Raw genomic sequence first — 21,081 nt, forward strand, 5'->3', positions numbered from 1 at the left:
AAAATTACCCAAAGCCATATAGTTAGTAAAGCCTGCCTGATCTCAATGTTTGCAATTCTGTGGCTTTTGATGATAAGTTTTGTTCCCGGTTCTCTTCCTAACATTGTGGCCTTTTCTCCATTTTTCACTATTTCAACAACCTCTGCTCATCATTACTTTTATTTCAGACACTCTCCTGGGTAATTTCATTTCCTCTCATGACTTTATATTCTATATTGGTGTCTCTCAAATCTTATAAAGCTTTTAATAAACATAAAAATCTTGTGCTCTTTCTGTAGTTTACATTTTGAGAATAGGTTTTCTCCCAAATAGAAATTCTAATGTTGAATATGTTTGTTCAAACTACACCTCCTCCTGCCTCTCAAGATTTGAAAACCTCTTATGCATCATCCCATGACTGAGAATAAGTGATCCCTCTGGATGATGTCTCTCGAATCAATCGTCCCTCTCTTCACCCTCCCTCTCTCCTAGACATCTCTCCTGAGTTACAGACAAATATTACCAAGAGTCTAATAAACACAGCTTCATGATTACCTCCCCAGGCCCTTCAACCTAAAGCCGTCCACAACAAAATTCTCATTTCCCTTAGCAAACCTGAATCATCTCTTTGTGTTTTCCATTTCGGCTAACAGTATTGGAATTCTCCCTTGTCTATGCTCTAAGGTACCTATTTGTGAAACGGTGATATTGGCAGCACTAACTTCCCTGAGCTAGTAGGTCAAAAATCAACCATTAAACGAGTGACTATTACGGCCAGGAGTTAAGGAATGCCAAGTAGTACAAGATTTAATCCTCTGCCTCCTTACAGGTTTACAAGCAGAAACATACCAAAATCACTATTTTTTTTTCTTTTTTGTTTTTTTTTTTTGAGGAAGATTAGCCCTCAGCTAACTACTGCCAGTCCTCCTCTTTTTGCTGAGGAAGCCTGGCTCTGAGCTAACATCCATGCCCATCTTCCTCTAGTTTATACGTGGGACGCCTACCACAGCATGGCTGCCAAGCAGTGCCATGTCCGCACCCGGGATACGAACCAGCGAACCCCGGGCCGCCGAGAAGCGGAACGTGCGAACTTAACCGCTGCGCCACGGGGCCGGCCCCCCAAATTCACTATTTTTGTGAAGCGCTTTCCCACTTACAAAACAAAATTAATTTACTTTACAAAATATTTTAATTTAATCTGTACTATAATCCCATTATTATCTCCATTTTACAGATGAAAAAACTGCTATTCAAAGGAGTTAGGTAACTTAACCAAAGTCTTGCAAGCTGGTAAGGGGCCAGTTCAGACCCAAAACCCTAGACTTGAGATTTCAAATTCCACTCTATTATTGTTGAAAGAAACTTGCATACAATAAAATGAAAACAGATCTGTGCACAAGAGGTCAGCGCACAGTCAAGTATCAAAGGACACAAGGCGACCTGAACGTGACTCTAGGCCTGGCCTGGCCCTACCCTGGCTCCGACGCCCCCCAGGCTACTCTCTGCGGCCCGTCTCCAGGGGTAAGGGGTGGCGGATATCGTGGGAAAACCACGCTATGCGACTTGGGGCGCGCTGAGCAGGGACTGTCGCCGCCTCCCGGCCGGGCCGGAAGCTGAGTCTCGTTCGACCGCAGCCGCCGCGCCTCCAGCTTCAGAGACAGCTAACCCACAGGAAACAAGCGTACCTGGTGGAGGAGGCGGCTGGAGGACAGGCGGTCCTGGCAACCCTAGAAGGCGGGAACGACCCTAGCGGACGGCGAGGCCGGCCTCCAGCACTATCTGCAACCACCACCTCTGCTCTGCTCAACACGGAGCCACGGCAGCTATTCAGGCAGCAAAGAGACGAGAAGCGGCGGGCTGGAAACGCGGATTTGAGGAAGGGAGGGCATCGCAATGGGGGCGGGGCGGGGCCGGAGACACGGCCCCTGGGGGCGGGGCTCGCGGCGCGAGGAGGCGGGGCGTGAACGACAGGACGCAGCGCGAGGGGGCGGGCACTGGGGGGCTGGGCGCACGGCGCGAGGAGGCGGGCGCGAGGAGGCGGGCACGTGGAGGCGAGCGCGAGGCGGGGCGCGGCGCGCGGCGTGAGAGGGGGCGGGGCGCGCGTATCGGCGCCGCGGTCGCGTGACGCGTTTTCAAATCTTCAACCGCCGCAGCCCACTCTGTGCGTTACCCGTTCCTCCTCCGCGCCGTGAAGCCGGATCTGGCCCCGGAAACCCGGCCGGCAGTCGCGGCATCTCTCCTGCGTGGGTGTGGTAGTCGGAGAGGAACAGTGTTTTCGCGACTGCCGGACGCGACACCCTCACTGGATCCAGCATGTAGGTGCCGGGCGGCTGCTATGAACTCCGGAGCCATGAGGATCCACAGCAAAGGACATTTCCAGGGTATGAAGCCCCTCCTCCGCCTGCAGTCTCTTTAATGCTTCCTCCCCTCATGGTTCCACCATTGAGTCTTCAGAGTTCTCCTTTCGGGTCTCTGCTGCTTTTCTTTTCCGCCTTGTGCGTCCTTCTCTGTGGCCTGAAGGAAGGTTCCGTTCCGGGTTCCGCCTCAGCACGGCAACGGATCCCGGCCGGGCCCCTCGCGCCCTTCAACCTCCAGCCGCGGCCCCCAGTTCCAGGTGGTGCCGTCGGTTGTAAAACTAGAAAACAGTGTGCGGCCCCGGGCGCCCGCCGGGGCTCCCACAGATGCTGCGACTCCGCTCAGGCCCTTTGAAGCTGCAGCTCGAGCCTCAGTTTAAAAGCAGATGTGCTCGTGCCTTTTTGCTTCCTGATTCATTTGGGTGATTGTGAGTGGATTTTGGTCTTGCTCTTACGTTTATTTTCCTTCACTCATAAAGTTGAGGGAAAGTATTTGTATAGCAAACATACCATTGCTGTTTTCAACATTATAGACAAACAGAAACAAAAGCAAACTTCCATTTTCAATCGCTTTATTTGGTAAAACGTTCCAGCCTTGAAGTTTTTTTTAAAATATGTATATTATTTACATATGGTACATATGTATGTGTATATAATAACCTCAAACTTGTGAACAGGTCGTGTTTTAAAAGTTAATTTTTAAAGCGGTTGGATTTCAGATCTGTTTTCAAGGGAAATAATGAAATGAAAGGTGATTTGGTTCTTCAGAAGGGCCATTTAGTTCTTTTTAACACGTAGACAAATTCGATATGAAATTAAACCTCTGAGGACTAGGTCATTCTGGGTAACAGAGGTTTCTTGCTTTGCGAAGTGTTTAACATCCTGAGCACCAGTTTTGAGAGTTCAGCAGAATGGCAGATACTCCATAAATAAATTTATTGAGTAAATACCCCTTGGAGTTTGCATTCTAAGGAGGAAAATCTTTCGAAAAAATTTTATATAGAAAGATTTTATATAGTTCCTTGCCTTAATGCATAAAACATGAATAATAGCATGACTGTTTCCTGCAGATTCAACTATTGGGTTTTTAAGACAGCAAAAATTTTCTGTCTGCATAAAACATCTAATTCTAAATGTTTTAAACAACAGGTGGAATTCAAGTCAAAAATGAAAAAAACAGACCATCATTGAAATCTCTGAAAACTGATAACAAACCAGAAAAATCCAAATATAAGCCACTTTGGGGAAAAGTATTTTACATTGATTTACCTTCTGTCACCATATCTGAAAAACTGCAAAAGGACATAAAGGATCTGGGAGGGGTAAGTCAAAACTGCATTTTGACAAAAAGGGAAAAATTTGTAACTTGTGCTGTCTAATGTAGTCCTTTAAAATTTTCATTTTGGAAAACATAACCATATAAGCACCAAGCTCAAAATTTTTGTCAGCTGTTTATCATTAATGAAAAACCATCTGTTTTAACCTTTTGTAGCTTGACAAAACTTTCAGGTTTCTGTAATTTTTAGTCTAGTGTAAAGTTCACGGTGTGAGAAATGAGACTCCCTTGTCCTTGTGGAACTGCTTATTGACTTTTCATTGTAACATTGAGATGTTCTCCAGATAGCAGGAACGCCTTGATTATGATTATTGGAGAGAGACATAAATTTGTCTGGACTAGCTGTAAGTGTTACTTACAGAACAAGGAAAACCTGTTCACACCACAAAAAGTTAAAACTGTTCAAGTGATATAGTGTCAGCAGAATGATTGTCATTAGGGAACAGCATTTTAGATTAAAAATATTGAAAATCTTCTACCTTTTCATTGAGTAAATGATTAGGAAATTAGAAAATTCAGGTAAAATTCTAAGATTTTCTTAGGATTAAGGTAAATTTTAGCAAGTGGGGTTAAGATTTTATTTCCTAATTCTGTTTGAAAGGTTTTGAGTTTGTCAAGGTTAACACCTTTAGTAATCGCAACAGGTCCTGTCATTCCTAGAATAGAAATTTGTAGAAGAATGTGTATCACGTTTCTTGGAATCGTTTATTGGTGTGATATTTTATTTATCTATCTACGAAAAGATATTTTACTTTTTTGCTATTCATTTTCTTAAAACATTGTCACACGTTTGTCATAGTAGTAGCATGTATCATAATGACCGTATGACTGCATTCCACAAGGTCATGTTTTGTAAGCGTGCCACTGTATTGACTGTACCATCTATCAATAGTGTCTTAATGTGTTAAGCACCTTAGACATTGAGTGAAAGAACCCTCCATTTTAGAAATTCAGTACTTAAAGATCCAGAGAAGTTAAATGACTGGCCCAGGGTAGGATTAGCCTCCTAATTCCCAGACTAACATTTCACCATTCTGTTCCTCTAGCAATTAATGGCTACAAAGTAGCCATCTGATACAGTTTCGCAGCTTTCACAATTATGATGAATAACCTGTTAATCTTTCTGATCTAAATCAGTGATTTTAGATTTGTGTTTTTAGCAGTGGAACCCTTCCAACAAAATCATATTCGGAAGTCCGGTGTGTAAAGCCAGTAAAAATGGAATTGCTCTAGCTAAAACAGCAGTATAGACGTTAGTGCCGAGACTGCTTGCCTTGTCCCCTTTTCTCTGTCCTGTCATCCCCACAGCAGTTCCTGAGGCACTTTGCAAGAACCAAGTTTTTTTGTTGTTGTAAGTGCGTCCCTTCACCCTTTGTGCCCACCCACCACCCCCTTCCCCCAGTAACCACTAAATAGTTCTCTTTGTCCGTGTGTGTGTTTATCTTCCACATATGAGTGGAGTCATACAGTGTTGGTCTTTCTCTTTGCAAGAAACACATTTTGAATTAACTTATGCATCAGATAATAGTTGAGAGACTTTTTGGTTTGTACACTTTAAATTTTTATCCAAAAATGGTTTGAAGTAGACCAATGAAGTGAGGAACATATTTAAGGACATGAGTTTCCAGACTTTCCCCTAAAGTTGTGGATTTTCAACTGAATTTGATTTGTTAACATTATTCCTTAATTTTTCTTTAAAAGAAAATTTTTTTTTTTAAGGAAGATTAGCCTTGAGCTAACTGCTGCCAATCCTCCTGTTTTTTGCTGAGGAAGACAGGCCCTGAGCTAATATTCATGCCCGTCTTCCTTTACTTTATATGTGGGATGCCTACCACAGCATGGCTTGCCAAGCAGTGTCATGTCTGCTCCTGGGATCGGAACTGGCAAACCCCAGACCACCAGAGCAGAACATGCGAACTTAACCGCTGTGCCACCAGGCCGGCCCCTCTTTTTAAAATTTTTTTTATCAAATTCTCATCTCCCCCTACCTTTCTAGTACTTCACTCATGTCGTAATTTCTGTCCCTAGCACATTACCATTTCTATCCTAAAAAAGACTTTGTTATGATCTCCTAACTGAACTATAGAGGAACTTTGACCTCTAGACACTAATTTAAGACTCAGATTCAACTTTAAGGAATATTTAGTTGAATAGATATTCCTTAGACAGATTATGCTTATTAACTGTTAGGAATACTTAGGCCCTTTATCATTTTATAATTTATCTTTCTTCATATTATTACTGGTGTTGTCCTTTTCTTTAGTTGTCCACTTTATGCATTTGTTTTCTCTAGTCTTAATGAAAACATCCAAATACCCCATTTATCTGGAGAGTACACTTCTGACAAATTGAATTACTGAGAGCGCAGCAGTGAAGTCTGGCATAACAGGAAAATAATTAATAGCAAGGAAAAATATCTGTTACAAAACCTTCTTAAAAGCACATGGAACCGACCACATTTAGGTCCATGTCCAAACAGTTTGGGCTAAAATAAGGCAGTTAGGGAAGACTAGAGATGAAAGGGCAGATACCTTGCCATATGAATTTGAAGACAGAGTTACTTGTTTGTTCATTGTGACTTTGAGTCATCAGAAAACAAGTTTTGAGTTTACTCTTTAAAAGACACAAATTCAACAATAAGTAGTAAATTGGGGACCGGCCCTGTGGCTGAGTGGTTAAGTTAGCACGCTGCGCTTCGGCAGCCCAGGATTTCGCAGGTTTGGATCCTTGGTGCAGACATGGCACCATTCATTAGGCCGTGTTGAAATGGCATCCCACATGCCACAACTAGAAGGACCCACAACTAAAATATACAACTATGTACTGGGGGGATTTGGGGAGAAAAAGCAGAAAAAAAAAGATTGGCAACAGTTGTTAGCTTAGGTGCCAGTCTTTAAAAAAAACAAACAAAACAATAGGTAGTAAATTGAAAACCATAATAAAATTAAGTCAACAGTACAGGGCATGATAGTAAGTGTTTTGGTAGATTCAAAAATGAATCTGATGGGGGCTGGCCCTGTGGCCGAGCAGTTAAGTTTGCACGCTCCGCTGCAGGCGGCCCAGTGTTTCGTTGGTTCGAATCCTGGGCCGGACATGGTACTGCTCATCAAACCACGCTGAGGCAGCGTCCCACATGCCACAACTAGAAGGACCCACAACGAAGAATATACAACTGTGTACCGGGGGGCTTTGGGGAGAAAAAGGAAAAAAATAAAATCTTTAAAAAAAAAAAATGAACCTGATGTCCATCCTGCCCTCAACTTCTAGTCTAGGTAGAGATGACATGGGTACAATTAATATTAATACAACATAGGATGTCAAGAAGAGGGAGAGATTACTTCCAACTGAGGAATCTTGGAGCGCGTTGTATAGACACAATTTGAACTCAGCTTTGAAGAATGATTATGGTTTGGACACGTGGAAATTGGTTCAAAAATTATTCTACCATTGTCTCCCATATGCCAGCACTATTTTAGATGCCAAGGATGCAAAAATAAGTAAGATAAAGTCTAGTCCTCTAGGGATTCTCAGTCTGTGGGAACATCAGACACCTAAAGAAATAATTTATGGTATAGCATTGTCAGTGCTTTAACAGAAATTATCTAGAAATTGCCGTTAGTATACAGAAATGGAAATGATTAACTCTGCCTTTAGTAATCATAGCAGAGATAAATTTTGAGCTGAGTCTTTAAAGCCTAGTAGGAATATACCAAGCAGAATGGACAACCTAAATAGAGGAAAGAGCATATTTAAGATAGATGTCCGGGCCGACCCAGTGGCACAGCAGTTAAGTGCACACGTTCCATTTTGGTGGCCCGGGGTTCTCCAGTTTGGATCCCGGGTGCAGACATGACACCATTTGGCAAGCCATGGTGTGGCAGGCATCCCACATATAAAGTAGAGGAAGATGGGCACAGATGTTAGCTCAGGACCAGGCTTCCTCAGGAAAAAGAGGAGGATTGACAGCAGTTAGCTCAGGGCTAATATTCCTCAAAAAAAATAAAAAATAGATGTCTGTGTGGTTTGTTTGAGCAACTGCTGATTATTAAATATGACTTTAGCTTTGGATTTAGACAGGGGGAGCAAGAAACGATGTTATATTGGGGCCAGATTGTAAAAAAACATTTTATTCACTGCTGAAGAGTTATAAGTCAAGTATGGGAAATGGAAAACCAAAGTAAATGTGTGGTACTAGTATAAGGACAGACGTATAGACCAATGCAATAGAAAGCCCATAAATAGATTTTCATATATATGATCAATCAGTTTTTCATCAGGAGTGCCAAGACCAGTCAGTTGCAAAAGGATAATCATTTCAACAACTTACGCTAGGAAAACTGGATATCCACATGCAAAAGAAGTTATGTCCTTATTGTACAGCATATGCTAAAATTATTTGAAATGGATCAAGACCTAAACATAAGAGCTAAAATTCTTAGCAGAAAATAGAGAGAAAAATCTTCATGACATTGGATTTGGTGTGGATTCTTTGCATATGACACCAAAAGCACAGGCAACAAATGAAGAAATAGATAAATTAGTCTTCATAAAAATGAAAAAGGTTTTGTGCATCAAAGGACACTGTCAAGAGGGTGAAAAGACAACCCACGGAATAGGAGGAAAAGATATTTGCAAATTACATATCTGATAAGGGATTAATATCCAGAATATATAAAGATCTTCTACCACTCAAAAACAAAAAAGGATTAAAACATGAGCAAAGGACTTGAATAGACATTTCTCCAAAGAAGATATACTAACAGCCAATAAGTACATGAAAAGATTTCAGCATCACTGATTATTAGGTGAATACAAATCAAAACCACAGTAAGATACCACTTCACATTGATTAGGATGGCCACTATCAAAAAAAATAAGTGTTGTCGAGGATGTGGGGAAACTAGAATCCTTGTGTACTGTTGGTGGGATTGTAAAATGGCGCAACTGCTATGGAAAACAGTATCATAGTTCCTTAGAAAATTAAAAATAGAATTACCATATGATCAAGCAGTTCCTCTTCTGCGTATATACCCAAAGAATTGAAAGCCGGCTCTTGAAGAGATATTCATATACCCATGTTCATAGCAGCATTATTCACAATAGCCAAAAGGTGGAAACAACCCACATATTCATCAGCAGATGAATGGATAAACAAAATGTGGTATACATGTACAATGGAATATTATTTAACCTTGAAACAGAGTGAAATTCTGGTCTGTGCTACAACATGAGTGAACCTTGAAAAAATTGTGCTAAGTGAAATAAGCCAGGCACAAAAGGACAAATATAGGATTCCACTTATATGAGGTACCTAGAATAGTCAAATTCATAGAAACAGTAGAATAGAGATTAAAAGGGGCAGGGGAGAATGGGGATTTATTTTATGGGCACTGTTTTCAGTTTGGGATGATGAAAAAGGTCTGGAAATGGATAGTGGTAATGGTTGCACAACATTGTGAATGTACTTAATGCCACTGAATTGGACACTTAAAAATGATTAAAATGGTAAGTTTTATATATATTTTATCGCAATTTTTAAAAATCGTGTAGGAGATTGGGCTTCTCTTGAAAAGTTGGAACCTTTGGCAGTGCTCGGGCCACATATTTATGAAAATGAAGAAAGTATTTGATGTGTAAATTGTTCATTTATATTCCAGCCCTCCCTTGTAGGCATTTGACTTTGTGATCCTTGGAATAAATAAATATGGATACTTACTTTATTTTCTCGTCGATGAAAATGTTGCTCGGAAAAAAAGGAATTAGTCATTTGCATTTAACCAAGGGGGCCACTGGTCTTAGCAGCAAATTCTCCTTGATGCTTAGATGAAATTAACCCATCTATACACACTTCATTTCATTTTTTTAATTATCCCCATTTATATTATGAGATCCTGTGGAAATTAGATATAGCTGTTTAAAATATTTTAGCAGTCTTTCATATATGAAAATGGTTAATGATTAATAGTATTTGTATCTACTTAGTTTAATTTTCCTGCCCTTGGATGGGAGTGATCTTCAATAATATTGACTTTGGTACATGTATTTACAAATTCAGGCATTTAAACAGTGGTTTTCAAATATTTTTGTAGGGAAATTCTCTTCAGACAGTTTTAACACTCTTAAGGGTAAGGGTTCCCTCTTTCCCATTACTTAAGTCTTATGGAAAGATGTCATAACTATATGATTTTGAATTGTGCTGTCCAATATGGTAGCCATTAAACACGTGGATATTTAAGTTAATTAAAATAAAATTTAAAATTCAGTTGCTAAGTCACATTAGTTACATTTCAAGCATGCCACATGTGGCAAGTTGCTACCATATTGGACAATACTGATCAAGAACATTTCCACGTGATTGCAGTAAGGTCTACTGGACAGTACTACTTTAGAGCATGGACTTGAATCAGAATACCTGTGTTCAAATTCTTTTAATACTGGTGTAACCTCAAGCAAGTCATTTAACTTCAATTATCTTCTCCACAAAAGCTGGATAATATTGGTACTGTGGGGTTGTTGTGTGGATTAAATTAATTAGGCTATATAAAGTATTTAAAAATAGTGTCTAGCACATGATGCTGTTGTTGTTCTTGAAACTTCCATTGTACTTCCTCAGAGCTCTAGTTCAGAAGAAGGCAATATAAAACCCACCAATTTACTAAAGATTAAAATGCATCAAATTGGCATTTTACCTGTGCCTAGCATTTGGAGCAGTTTATGGTTTATATGACTTACCTAAAAATACTTTGTTTTCCTTTAGCGAGTTGAAGAATTTCTGAGCAAAGATATCAGTTATCTTATTTCAAATAAAAAGGAAGCTAAATTTGCACAAACCTTGGGACGAATTTCTCCTGTACCAAGTCCAGAATCTGCATATACTGCAGAAACTACTTCACCTCATCCCAGCCATGATGGAAGTTCATTTAAGTCTCCAGATTCAGTAAGTCTCTTAAATATGCTTTGAGACTCTCAGAAAGGCTGTATCCTGAGGAGCTCATGATTTTCAAGAGCAAGCTGGCAGCAGAGTTCACTTAGGTAGAACAATATCTACATTATGTGTGGCTTTCCAATTGTTAATGAGGTTGCTCTATTAGAGAACAGTGATTTTTCTAACATTACTTGTGTAGTCATACTCTGATTCCTAAAATATACCCTTGCATTTAGGCATGGTTTCTATGTTTTCGAATATTTTACAACCAAAAAGTAACAGCAAATCATTGTTTTAAAGAAAAAATAGAAACTTTTTGTTTGTTTGTTTCAGAGCAGGGGTGAGCAAACTGGCCCCTGAGCCAAATTCAGCCTGCCGCCTCTTTTTTATAGCCTTCAACCTAAGCATGGTTTTTATGTTTTCAAATGGTTGGGGAAAAGTCAAAAGAAGAATGTTTTGTGGCAAGTGGATATTATATGAAATTCAGATTTCATTCTCCATAAACAAAGTTTTATTGGAATACAGCCATAGCCATTTGTTTGACATGTTGGCTAGTTGTTTCCTGGTATACAGGCAGAATTGGATAGTTGCAACATAGACCACATGGCCTGCAGAGCCTAAAGCATGTACTTTCTGGCCCTTAAAGAAAAAGTTTGCCAACCCCTCTTCTAGAATTACTGACATCGTATCCCTACCCCTCCATTGCCAATAAGTTGGAAGATACAGTGAAGGAGAAATTGATTTAATTGAGTGTGGAGAGGGGAAGAGGTTGAAAAATAAGAGGTTTATCTCATTTTTAGATTGAAATGTAGTTATCATTTTTTAATATCCTCGTCAGCTTATCCTCTGTAGCTGTTTGGGAAGCAGGAAAACTGGGGGCGGTGGCGGAGCAGAAGAAATGAGTTACGTAAGAGATATCACTTTGAAAGAGACATAAATACATAAAAGAAAAAAATTTGGAGAAGAGACTAAGGAAGACACATATAATCTTTCAGTTAATGCTTCTTTGGAGGAACGTTATATACCAGTAACTAGTTCCAAATTAATTGCTGTTTATAGCATTTCAACTACTTTTCCTAGTATTTTATTTAAAAAATGAAATACCATGTAAAAACAATATATACAGTTTATTCATATTCTTAGATCTTCAGTTTAATAGGACACTAAAATGTAAACTTACTTAATTATAAGTAGAATTTCAGAGGAACCTAACTTTTTAATTTCATGTTGAATAGAATTTACTGTGGAACTTGCCTTGGGTCTCATTCAATTGAGTGAAGTTCCTCCACCAAAAAAAGAGCAAACAAGCCTTTTAATAGATCTTATTACAAAGCCCCTAAAGGAAATCACTTTTTACCATACTTTTTTTGTGTTGATAGTCATTAAGACTTGTACACATAAAATTTATCTACTTTAAATTTCATATATGTATTAAAATTTATAAATGTTATTTATTTATTTTAGCTATTTTATCTTTTTAACCTGTTTCCTACGAGGCACTATGATGTAACTTTTTATGTTTGATTGTTCTCTGGTCTTTTTATAGGTGTGTTTGAGCAGAGGAAAATTATTAGTTGAAAAAGCTATCAAGGACCATGTAAGTAGGAACTTTAAAAATTTACAGTGCATGATCTGTTATTAATAACTCATGCAGAAAAATATTCTTGAAATCTTCCTTTCCTTATTTTTTTTTTTTAAAGATTGGCACCTGAGCTAACAACTGTTGCCAATCTTCTTTTTTTTTCTTCTTCTTTATCTCCCCAAATCCCCCCAGTATATAGTTGTATATTATAGTTGTGGGTCCTTCTAGTTGTAGTACGTGGGACGCTGCCTCAACGTGGCCTGATGAATGGTGCCATGTCCACGCCCAGGATCCGAACCAGAGAAGCCCTGGGCTGCCGCAGCGGAGCACACAAACTTAACCACTCGGCCACGGGGCTGGCCCTCTATCCTTATTTTTAATAGAAAAAGCCTAAATACCAGCATGTGTCTCATTTTACAAAGAACAGAAACTACTTTTCATGAAGAAACATCTCCATCTTGTGGCCTTTTAAAATATTACTGGAGACTTCTGAAGCTTGTGGCATTTTTGGTTTTTTTGGGCTTTTGGTGAGGAAGATTGGCCCTGGCTACCATCTGTAGCCAGTCCTCTTTTTGTGTGAGGAAGAGTGGTCCTGAGCTATCATCTGTGCAGTCTTCCTCTATTTATACGTGGGATACTGCCACAGCGTGGCTTGATGTGCGGTGTGTAGGTTGGCACCTGGGATCCAAACCTGTGAACCCTAGGCCGTCAAAGCAGAGTGCACAGACTCAACTACTACGCCACTGGGCCAGCCCCAACATTTTTGTTTTTTTAAATGAAATAATTTCTTGAAACTATTAACTGTAAGGGTACAGCATGTATTAATATTCAAGAATATGGCAATATGTTAAGCAGGATTGGTTTTAGAAATTCCAGGGAAAAAGTGATGTCCTCTTTGCTATTGTAACTGGGTAGAGTCTGTTCTGAATAACCACCTCAGTGACATTAAGCTTCAAATAATTATTTTAATTTAGCTCATTTAACATAGTAATTTCCTAGAAAAATTATCAATCTTTTTTTTTTTTTTTTACAGGATTTTATTCCTTCAAATAGTATTTTATCAAATGCCTTATCATGGGGGGTAAAAATTCTTCATATCGACGGTAAGGATTTTATAATTATTTTTTGACAATATTTGTTATGCATAGCCATCTCTGTCCCTTGGTTCCTAATTTTACATAGTGAGAATTCTGATAGCAAGAGATAATTCTTTCATCTAAATTTAGTACAATTATAAGAAAATAGTAATGTTTAACTTGAAAGGTAAAAATGCTGATCTTAAACCTTTCTTTCCTTTAATAAAGACATTAGATACTACATTGAACAAAAGAAAAAAGAATTGTATTTACTCAAGAAATCAAGCACTTCTGTAAGAGATGTGGTATGTTATTTTCCTTAATTTTTAAACTAATTAAAGTAATCAACCTTGGTTTTTATTTACGTATCTGTAAAATTTTTTTTGATAAGTAGAAAATCTTATTGCCAGAGTATCCTAGGTGTAAGCCTGTACTAAAAGCATGTTTCTGTTATTTGAATAAATTATGTATTACTTAGCTTTAGGATTTACTCATGAAGTAAGAGTTTCACCTGGATGGTGGCATAATTTGGGGGTTTCTTTTCCTCTTTGGTCCCTGCTGCTTTGTAGCAGATATTTTTGTTCATTATGCAGGAAAGCCTCACAATTAGTCTATTGCATAAGAAGCTCCTATTATGAATAATATATTCCTTTTGGGAACATAAATAGGAAACATACTTACTTTTCTGCTCTAGAATGGTGGTATAACAAACTCCTGTTATATAGTATACTATCTGGCCTAACCTCCAAATTTTTGTTAAATAAGCACATTGGGCATTGCACTCTGTTAGACCTAATGTTCTCATATCTTCAATCTCTTCCCCTTTTACCAGCTTTCTCCTTGAAGCCTCTGTACGGAAACAAGCCTCTTGCATCTTTTAAAACAAATACTTAAAACCTCCCTTGATCTCAGGTCACTTCCTAACTACTATCCAATCTTTATGTCATCCAAACTTCTTATACCTCCGCTTTTATACTTCTCATTCACTCTTCAACTTATGAGGTATAAAACTACTGACCAATTTGCCAAATCAGGTTAACATTTTTCAAAACCAGTTATATTGGTTCTCTCTGCTACTATTCCTTTCCTCCCTGAATTTACCTGTTGTCTTCTGAAACGTCCTTCATCTGTTAGCTTTCTCATGGTTTTTATGTCTCTCAGACCATTCTTTTATGACCTGCTTTTTCTTCACTCAATCCTTGAATGACTAGAATCTAAAAGGAAAATAAATGTTATAGAAGAGTATGTAAAGACATGAAGCCATAAGTAGGATGGCGTGTTTAGGAAGTTTTCTGTAGTATAATACAACTTGACCTGTGAGTGGGAGAATGACAAGACATGAAGCTGGAAAAATTAGCAAGTTCAGATAGGACTCTGCAAACTATATAAAGGAATTAGATGTTTATCTTGAAGGGTTTGGAAAATTGTTGCAAGATTATTAATGGGAGAGTAACCTGGTTGAGTAGGCATTTTGGAAAGATCCCTCTGGTTGCCTGTAAAGAATTTCCCTGGAAAAACTGACAAATGGGACAGTGGCTTTTGAACTTTCTTGAACACAGTTTTCAATAAGAAACATACCCTGTGAGTGCATGTTATATACAAAGATTCGTAAAGTCTTCATGAATTTCACATTTTTTATAAATTCACATTTATGTAAGATATGAACCATTTGCAGAAAGCAACAAATAATTTACTTAATATTTAAATAAAATTCTTAATACTGGGACCAGCCTGGTGGTGCAGTGGTTCAGTTCGCGCATTCTCTTCTGGCGGCCCAGGGTTCGCTGGTTCAGATCCTGGGTGTGGACGTGGCACCGCTTGTCAAGCCATGCTGTGGCAGGTGTCCCACATATAAATTAGAGGAAGATGGGCACGGATGTTAGCTTAGGGCCAGTCTTCCTCAGCAAAAAGAGGAGGATTGGCAGCAGATGTTAGCTCAGGGCTAATCTTCTTCTTCAAAAAAAATTGTTAATACTTTGTTTGGATGTCTTATTTACAAATAAAAAAATTCCAAATGGTTATTTCCCAATTTTTCCAAAATGATGGGTGAATATTCCTTTATTGAAATATGCTAAACAACATATAAATTATCCCCACTGCATTTTGTGGATTGTTTGGATTGTATATAGAAATAAATGTATAAAAATTTGAACTCACAAGACGTTTATGGACTCAATACACACATATTACATTTGTCTGTACACACACACCCCTATGTATAATAAGTACGTATCTGAAACAAGTTTCATGAAACAGTAGTTTCCCTTAATGTGATTCATGCCAGTATTACCATAGCATTCTATTGTCATCCTAACAATACTAGTCACAACTCTAAACTGATCTTACAGCCCACTAATAGGTTGTAGTCCACAGTTTAAAGAAGTAGTCTGGGATCTTATGTCAGTAATTGGGAGAAATGTTGAAAGCCTGCTTAAGGCAGTAACAGAAGGGGCCAGCCCCATGGCTGAGTGGTTAATTTTGAGCACTCTGCTTCGGCAGCCTGGGGTTTCGCCAGTTCGAATCCTGGGCACAGACTTGGCACCATTCATCAGGCCATGCTGACGCAGCATCCTACATGCCACAACTAGAAGGACCCACAATTAAAGATACGCAACTATGTACCGGGGGTCTTTGGGGAAAAAAAGGAAAAATAAAATCTTTGGAAAAAAAAAGGTTAAGTAACAGAAGGGCAGTAAAGATTTGAAAGATACTTATTAACAGGTGTCAGTCCCTAACCAGAGCCTTGAATCTAATGTAAGCTCCATGAGGGCCCAGACATGTCTTTCTTTTTCAACACTGGGTTTCGTTTACACATGTAACCCGTATTATTCATTCAGTATTCAGCAAATACTCAGTGCCTATTATATGCCAGGCACTAGGAATATTTGCCCTCATGAAGCAAGAAAAACAATAAAAAGCTAGGCTAAACAGCTGTGAAACAGTTCTTACTTTTCTCCCTAAACTAAAAGAATAGGAATACCAAATACCTTCATAATCCAGGATGTATAACTGGTCAACTTGGTTCCAATACTTGAATTTTTTTTCTCTATGTGAGGAAAAAATGTTTCTGGAAAATTTTTCATTTGCCAAGTGCTAAAGCATAAAGTTTTTTAATGAAGATGCTTTTATGGGTCTTGAATGGATGTGTATAAGTTTTATGCACACTAAATAATGTATTTAAATTTTAAGACATTAAAGTCTCATAAATGCTCTTGTTTAGTATGAATGTTTTTAAAAACTTAGTTGGATAAATGTATTTGCTCCACTACTTTATTTAAAATGTTTTGAGGAGCCGGCCCAGTGGCGCAGCGATTAAGTTCGCACGTTCCTTTTCTCAGCGGCCCAGGGTTCGCTGGTTCGGATCCCAAGTGAAGACATGGCACCACTTGGCATGCCATGCTGTGGTAGGCATCTCACATATAAAGTAGAGGAAGATGGGCACCGATGTTAGCTCGGGGACAGGCTTCCTCAGCAAAAAGAGAGGAGGACTGGCAGTAGTTAGCTCAGGGCTAATCTTCCTCAAAAAAAGAAAAAAATATTTTGAGGGGTTTTTTCCCTTAGTTTACCAGAAACTTATTTTGTTGAGAATTTTTTACCTATATGTACATGAAGAATGTTGGTCTTTTTCTTTTGCTGTGTTTGGTTTTAGTGTTAGGGTAATGCTGCCCTCATAAAATGCTGGGATGTATTTCCACTTCTGTTTTCTAGACCAGTTTTTGTAGAACTGGTTTTATTTCTTAATTTTTTGGTAGAATTCACCAGTAAGATTATCTGGGCCTGGAGTTTTCTCTGTTGAAAATTCTCAAATACGAATTCAATTTCTTTATTAGATAGATGAAATTCAGGTTATTTCTTTCTTCTTGAGTGCACTTTGGTTTGTATTTTTGTATTTTTTTCAAGGAATTTGTACATTTTGTCTAAATAGTCTGATGGCAAAAGTGTTTGTAATATTCCCTTATTAAGTTAAGCTTTTAATGTCTAGGGGTCTGTAACGTCTCCTCTTTCGTTCCTGATAACATTATTCTGGTGGGTTTTTTTTTTTTCTCTCTCTCTTGGCCAGCTTGGCTAGAGTTTTGTCAATTTTATTAATCTTTTCAAAGAACCAGCTTTGTTGTAAATTCCCTTTAAGCTCTGCTTTAGGTGCGTCACACATTTTATGCTGAATCTTTTCTTAATATATAGACTTCGTTTTTTTTTAGAGCGGCTTTAGGTTCACAGCCAAATGAGTAGAAGGTACAGATATTTCTCATCACCCCTTGCCTCCATATACACACAGCCTCCCCCCCCATTATCAGCATCCCCCATCAGAGTAGTAACATTTTGTTACAATCGCTGATAGTTTACATTAGGGTTCACTCGGTGTTATACATTCTATGGGTTTAGACAAATGTTTAGTGACATGTATCGACCATCATAGTGTCGTACAGAATAGTTTCAGTGTTCTAAAAATTCTTCATGATCCATCTATTATCCCTCCCTCCCCCACTTACCCCAGGCAACTACTGATCCTTTTACTGTCTCCATAGTTTTGCCTTTTCCAGAATGTCATATAGTTGGAACCATATAATATGTACCCTTTTCACATTGGTTTCTTCACTTAGTAATAGGCAAAGTTCCTTCATGTCTTTTCATAGCTTGATAGCTTTTCATGACTTGATAGCTCATTTCTTCTTATGACTCAATATTCCATTGTCTGGATGTGCCACAGTTGACCCATTCACCTTCTGAAAGACATCTTGGTTGCTTCCAAGTTTTGGCAGTTATGGGTAAATTATGGATATAAACATCCATGCACATGTTTTTGTGTAGACATAAGTTTTCAGCTCATTTGGATAAATACCAAGGAGCTTGGTTGCTGGATCATATGGTAAGAGTATGTTTAGTTTTGTAAGAAACCACCAAACTGTCTCCCAAAATGGCATGTACCATTTTGCATTCCCACCAGCAATGAATGAGAGTTCCTGTTGCTGATATGTTGGATTTTCATCTTCATTCAATTAAAAATATTTTGAAATTTGTCTTATGACTTACTCTTTGTCCTGCAGGTTGTTTGGAATTATATCATTTGTTTTAGAATAATTTTGGATTTTCTAGATATTTTTCTGTTACTGATTTCTGTTTTAATTCTGTTATCGTCAGAGCACTTACTTTGATTTAAGTTCTTTGATTTAAGTCAAGGTTTGCTTTGTTGCCCAGAATATAGTCTGTCTTAGTGCAAGTTCCATGTGTACTTGAAAAAAATGAATATTCTGTTAATGGGTGAAATGTTCCGTAAATGTGAAATAGGTCAAGTGGATGGTAGTGTTGTTCAGGTCTTCTGTATCCATACTGATTTTCTGTCTTGTTCTTGGCGTTATTGAGGAGGGGCAGTATGGAAGTGCCGAATATAATTAGGGATTTGTGTATTTTTCCTTTCAGTTCTGATTGTTTTTGATTCATGTATTTTGAGTCTTGTTAAGTCTGTACACATCTAATATTCTTATTTCTTCTTGGTGAATTGACATAAATTGACACTTTCATCATTATATGATATCCCTCTCTGTCTCTGTTAGTATTTTTTCCTTCTGAAGTCTGTTCTGTCTGATAGGATATAGGTACTCCAGCTTCCTTTTTGACGAGTGTTTGTGTGGTGTATCTTTTTGATTCCTTTTACATTTAACATATCTTTGTCTTTATTTTATTATGTTTATTTTGTGTGTGTGGGTGTGTGTGAGGAAGATTGTTACTGAGCTAACATCTGTGCCAATCTTCTATTTATGTGGGATTCCTCCACAGCATGGGTTAACCAGCAGTGCTAGGTCCGCACCCAGGATCTGAACCTTTGAACCCTGGGCCACCAAAGTAGAGCGCCCGAAACTTACCCACTATGCCACTGGGCCGGCCCCTGTCTTTATATTTGAAATGAGTCTCTTGTAGACAGTAAAAAGTTGTCTTTTTATCAAATCTGGCCATCTCTATCTTTTAATTGGTATGTTGTGATTTATACTTAATGTAGTTATCAATATCATTGAATTTAGGCCTACCACTCTACTTAATAGTTTTCTTTTGTAGTCACTATAGGATTTAAAATATACATATGTAACCTTTCACAGTCTATTTTGAATTAATACTGTACCCACTTCAAATAAAATGTAAAAGCCTTAAAATTTTTTGAGCCCTTTTACCTTCCCCCACCAATCTTTATGGCATAGTTATTTTTATTATATCTGCATATATGAAAAATCCACCAGACAATGTTATCCTTTTTGCTTGAAAAAGTCATATGTATTTTAAAGAACTTAAGAGGAGAAAAATAATCTTACTTACCTAAATGTTTATCTTTTGCTCTTTCTCCTTTGGACTGAACAACTTCCTTTAGCATTTTTTAAGAGCAGGTTTGTTGACAATGAGTTCTCTTAGTTTTCCTCCATTTGAGGTCTTTATTTTGACTTCCTTCTTGCAGTGTATTTTCACCAGATAAAGAATTATGAGTTAAAAGTTTTTTATTTCAGCACTTACAAGTGTTCTACAACTATGTGTTCTGGCTTCCACTGATTCTGATGAGATATCTGCAGTCATTCAAATTGTTGTTCCCTTATACTTTATGTGCTTTCAAAATTGTTTCTTTGTCTTTGGTTTTCTGAAGTTTGATTGTAATATGCCTAGGCCTGGTATACTTTGAAATTGTTCTATTTGCTGTTCACTGAGCTTCTTGAATCTGTAATTTTATGCTTGAAAATTTTCTGCTATTATTTTGTTAAAATTTTTTTCCTCACCATTGTCTCTCTTTTTCTACAACTCTAATAAAACTGTCAGACTTTTGAATATTGATTATAGCTATATAGATTATAGCTAGGTAATTGCTTGGTCTCTGAGGCTCTGTTCATTTCTTTTTCCATTTTTTTTTTTTCTCTCTGTTCTTCTAATTGAAGATTTCTATGTATCTGTCTTCAAGTTCACTGACACTTTGTTCTGTCATCTGTGTTCTGATATTAAGCCCAACCAATGAATTCTGTATTTCAAATTGTATATTTTTCAGTTCTACTATTTCCATTTGATTCTTTTTTGTAGTTTGTTTTTCTGTTGATAACTTTTATCTTTCCATTCATTTTAAGTGTGTTTACCTTCACTTTAAAGTCTTTTTCTGATAATTCCAACATCAGGAACATCAGCCACTATCAGTTGACATCTGATTGTCTTTTTCCCTCAAGAATTGATCATGTTTTCCTGGTTCTTAATATATCAGATAATTTTTTACTGCATACTAAACATTGTAAATGTTATGTTGTGTAGACCCCACACCTGTTACGCTTCTCTGGAGAATGCTGATTTTGTTGTTGTTGTTGCTGTCATTGCTTCAGCAGACAGTCATCCAGTTTTTTCAAACTATCAGTTCTGTCTCAGTTTCTGTTGGTGGCAGTTCTAATTTGTTTTAGTTTTCAAAGACTTCTGTACAGCTTTCTGTTTGTTCTGCACATGCATCACTTACAGGTTAGTTCAAAACTTGGGCAGTGGTTTAAATCTTAGTTCGATTTTCAAAGCCCTTGCTGTGCTGCTTTGGGTCTCTCCTTAGCATATGCAGCTTAGAGTTTATCATTGGAGATTAAGCCTGGCACTTAATGTGAGTTTATACAGGAAATTTAGGATCATCTTCTCCAGCTTGCTGTTCTCTATGTTTTCCCCTTCACTCTCCAGCCTGCAATGGCCCTTCCTAGTCCCTCTGGTCAGAAATGCATGGTTTCTCAACTTTAGCTGCCTGTGGCACCTTTACAACTGCAGTTTCATAACTGGGGCCCACCCTCAGGGCAAAACTGTAAGAGAAAAGAAAGAAGAAATAATACCAGGTTTCC

General features: G+C 38.1%; 2 protein-coding genes across 28 annotated transcripts in view; one reads left to right on the forward strand and one right to left on the reverse strand.

The window, feature by feature from the left end:
- SLC25A40 (solute carrier family 25 member 40) overlaps positions 1 to 2,004 on the reverse strand; it is a 129,905-nt gene extending 127,901 nt beyond the window's left edge. For 11 of the 24 annotated variants that reach the window (XR_011539474.1, XR_011539475.1, XR_011539476.1 and 8 more), the window contains exon 1: positions 1,665 to 1,975. The gene's annotated coding sequence lies outside the window, so the exon portion shown is untranslated. Of the gene's footprint in view, positions 1 to 1,664 lie in introns of all 24 variants that reach the window. The other 13 variants (XR_011539487.1, XR_011539486.1, XM_070617385.1 and 10 more) reach the window with 8 other exon arrangements.
- Positions 2,005 to 2,024: 20 nt separating this feature from the next.
- DBF4 (DBF4-CDC7 kinase regulatory subunit) overlaps positions 2,025 to 21,081 on the forward strand; it is a 30,739-nt gene continuing 11,682 nt past the window's right edge. For 3 of the 4 annotated variants that reach the window (XM_008543657.2, XM_070617353.1, XM_070617354.1), the window contains exons 1-6: positions 2,228 to 2,360; positions 3,483 to 3,655; positions 10,427 to 10,606; positions 12,141 to 12,191; positions 13,210 to 13,279; positions 13,481 to 13,557. In XM_008543657.2, coding sequence (XP_008541879.1) covers positions 2,315 to 2,360; positions 3,483 to 3,655; positions 10,427 to 10,606; positions 12,141 to 12,191; positions 13,210 to 13,279; positions 13,481 to 13,557 — 597 coding nt within the window. In that variant the 5' untranslated portion in view covers positions 2,228 to 2,314. Of the gene's footprint in view, positions 2,361 to 3,482; positions 3,656 to 10,426; positions 10,607 to 12,140; positions 12,192 to 13,209; positions 13,280 to 13,480; positions 13,558 to 21,081 lie in introns of all 4 variants that reach the window. The other variant, XM_008543658.2, reaches the window with a different exon arrangement.

Source organism: Equus przewalskii, chromosome 4 (genome assembly GCF_037783145.1).
Source record: "Equus przewalskii isolate Varuska chromosome 4, EquPr2, whole genome shotgun sequence".
NCBI classification, from domain to species: Eukaryota; Metazoa; Chordata; class Mammalia; order Perissodactyla; family Equidae; genus Equus; species Equus przewalskii.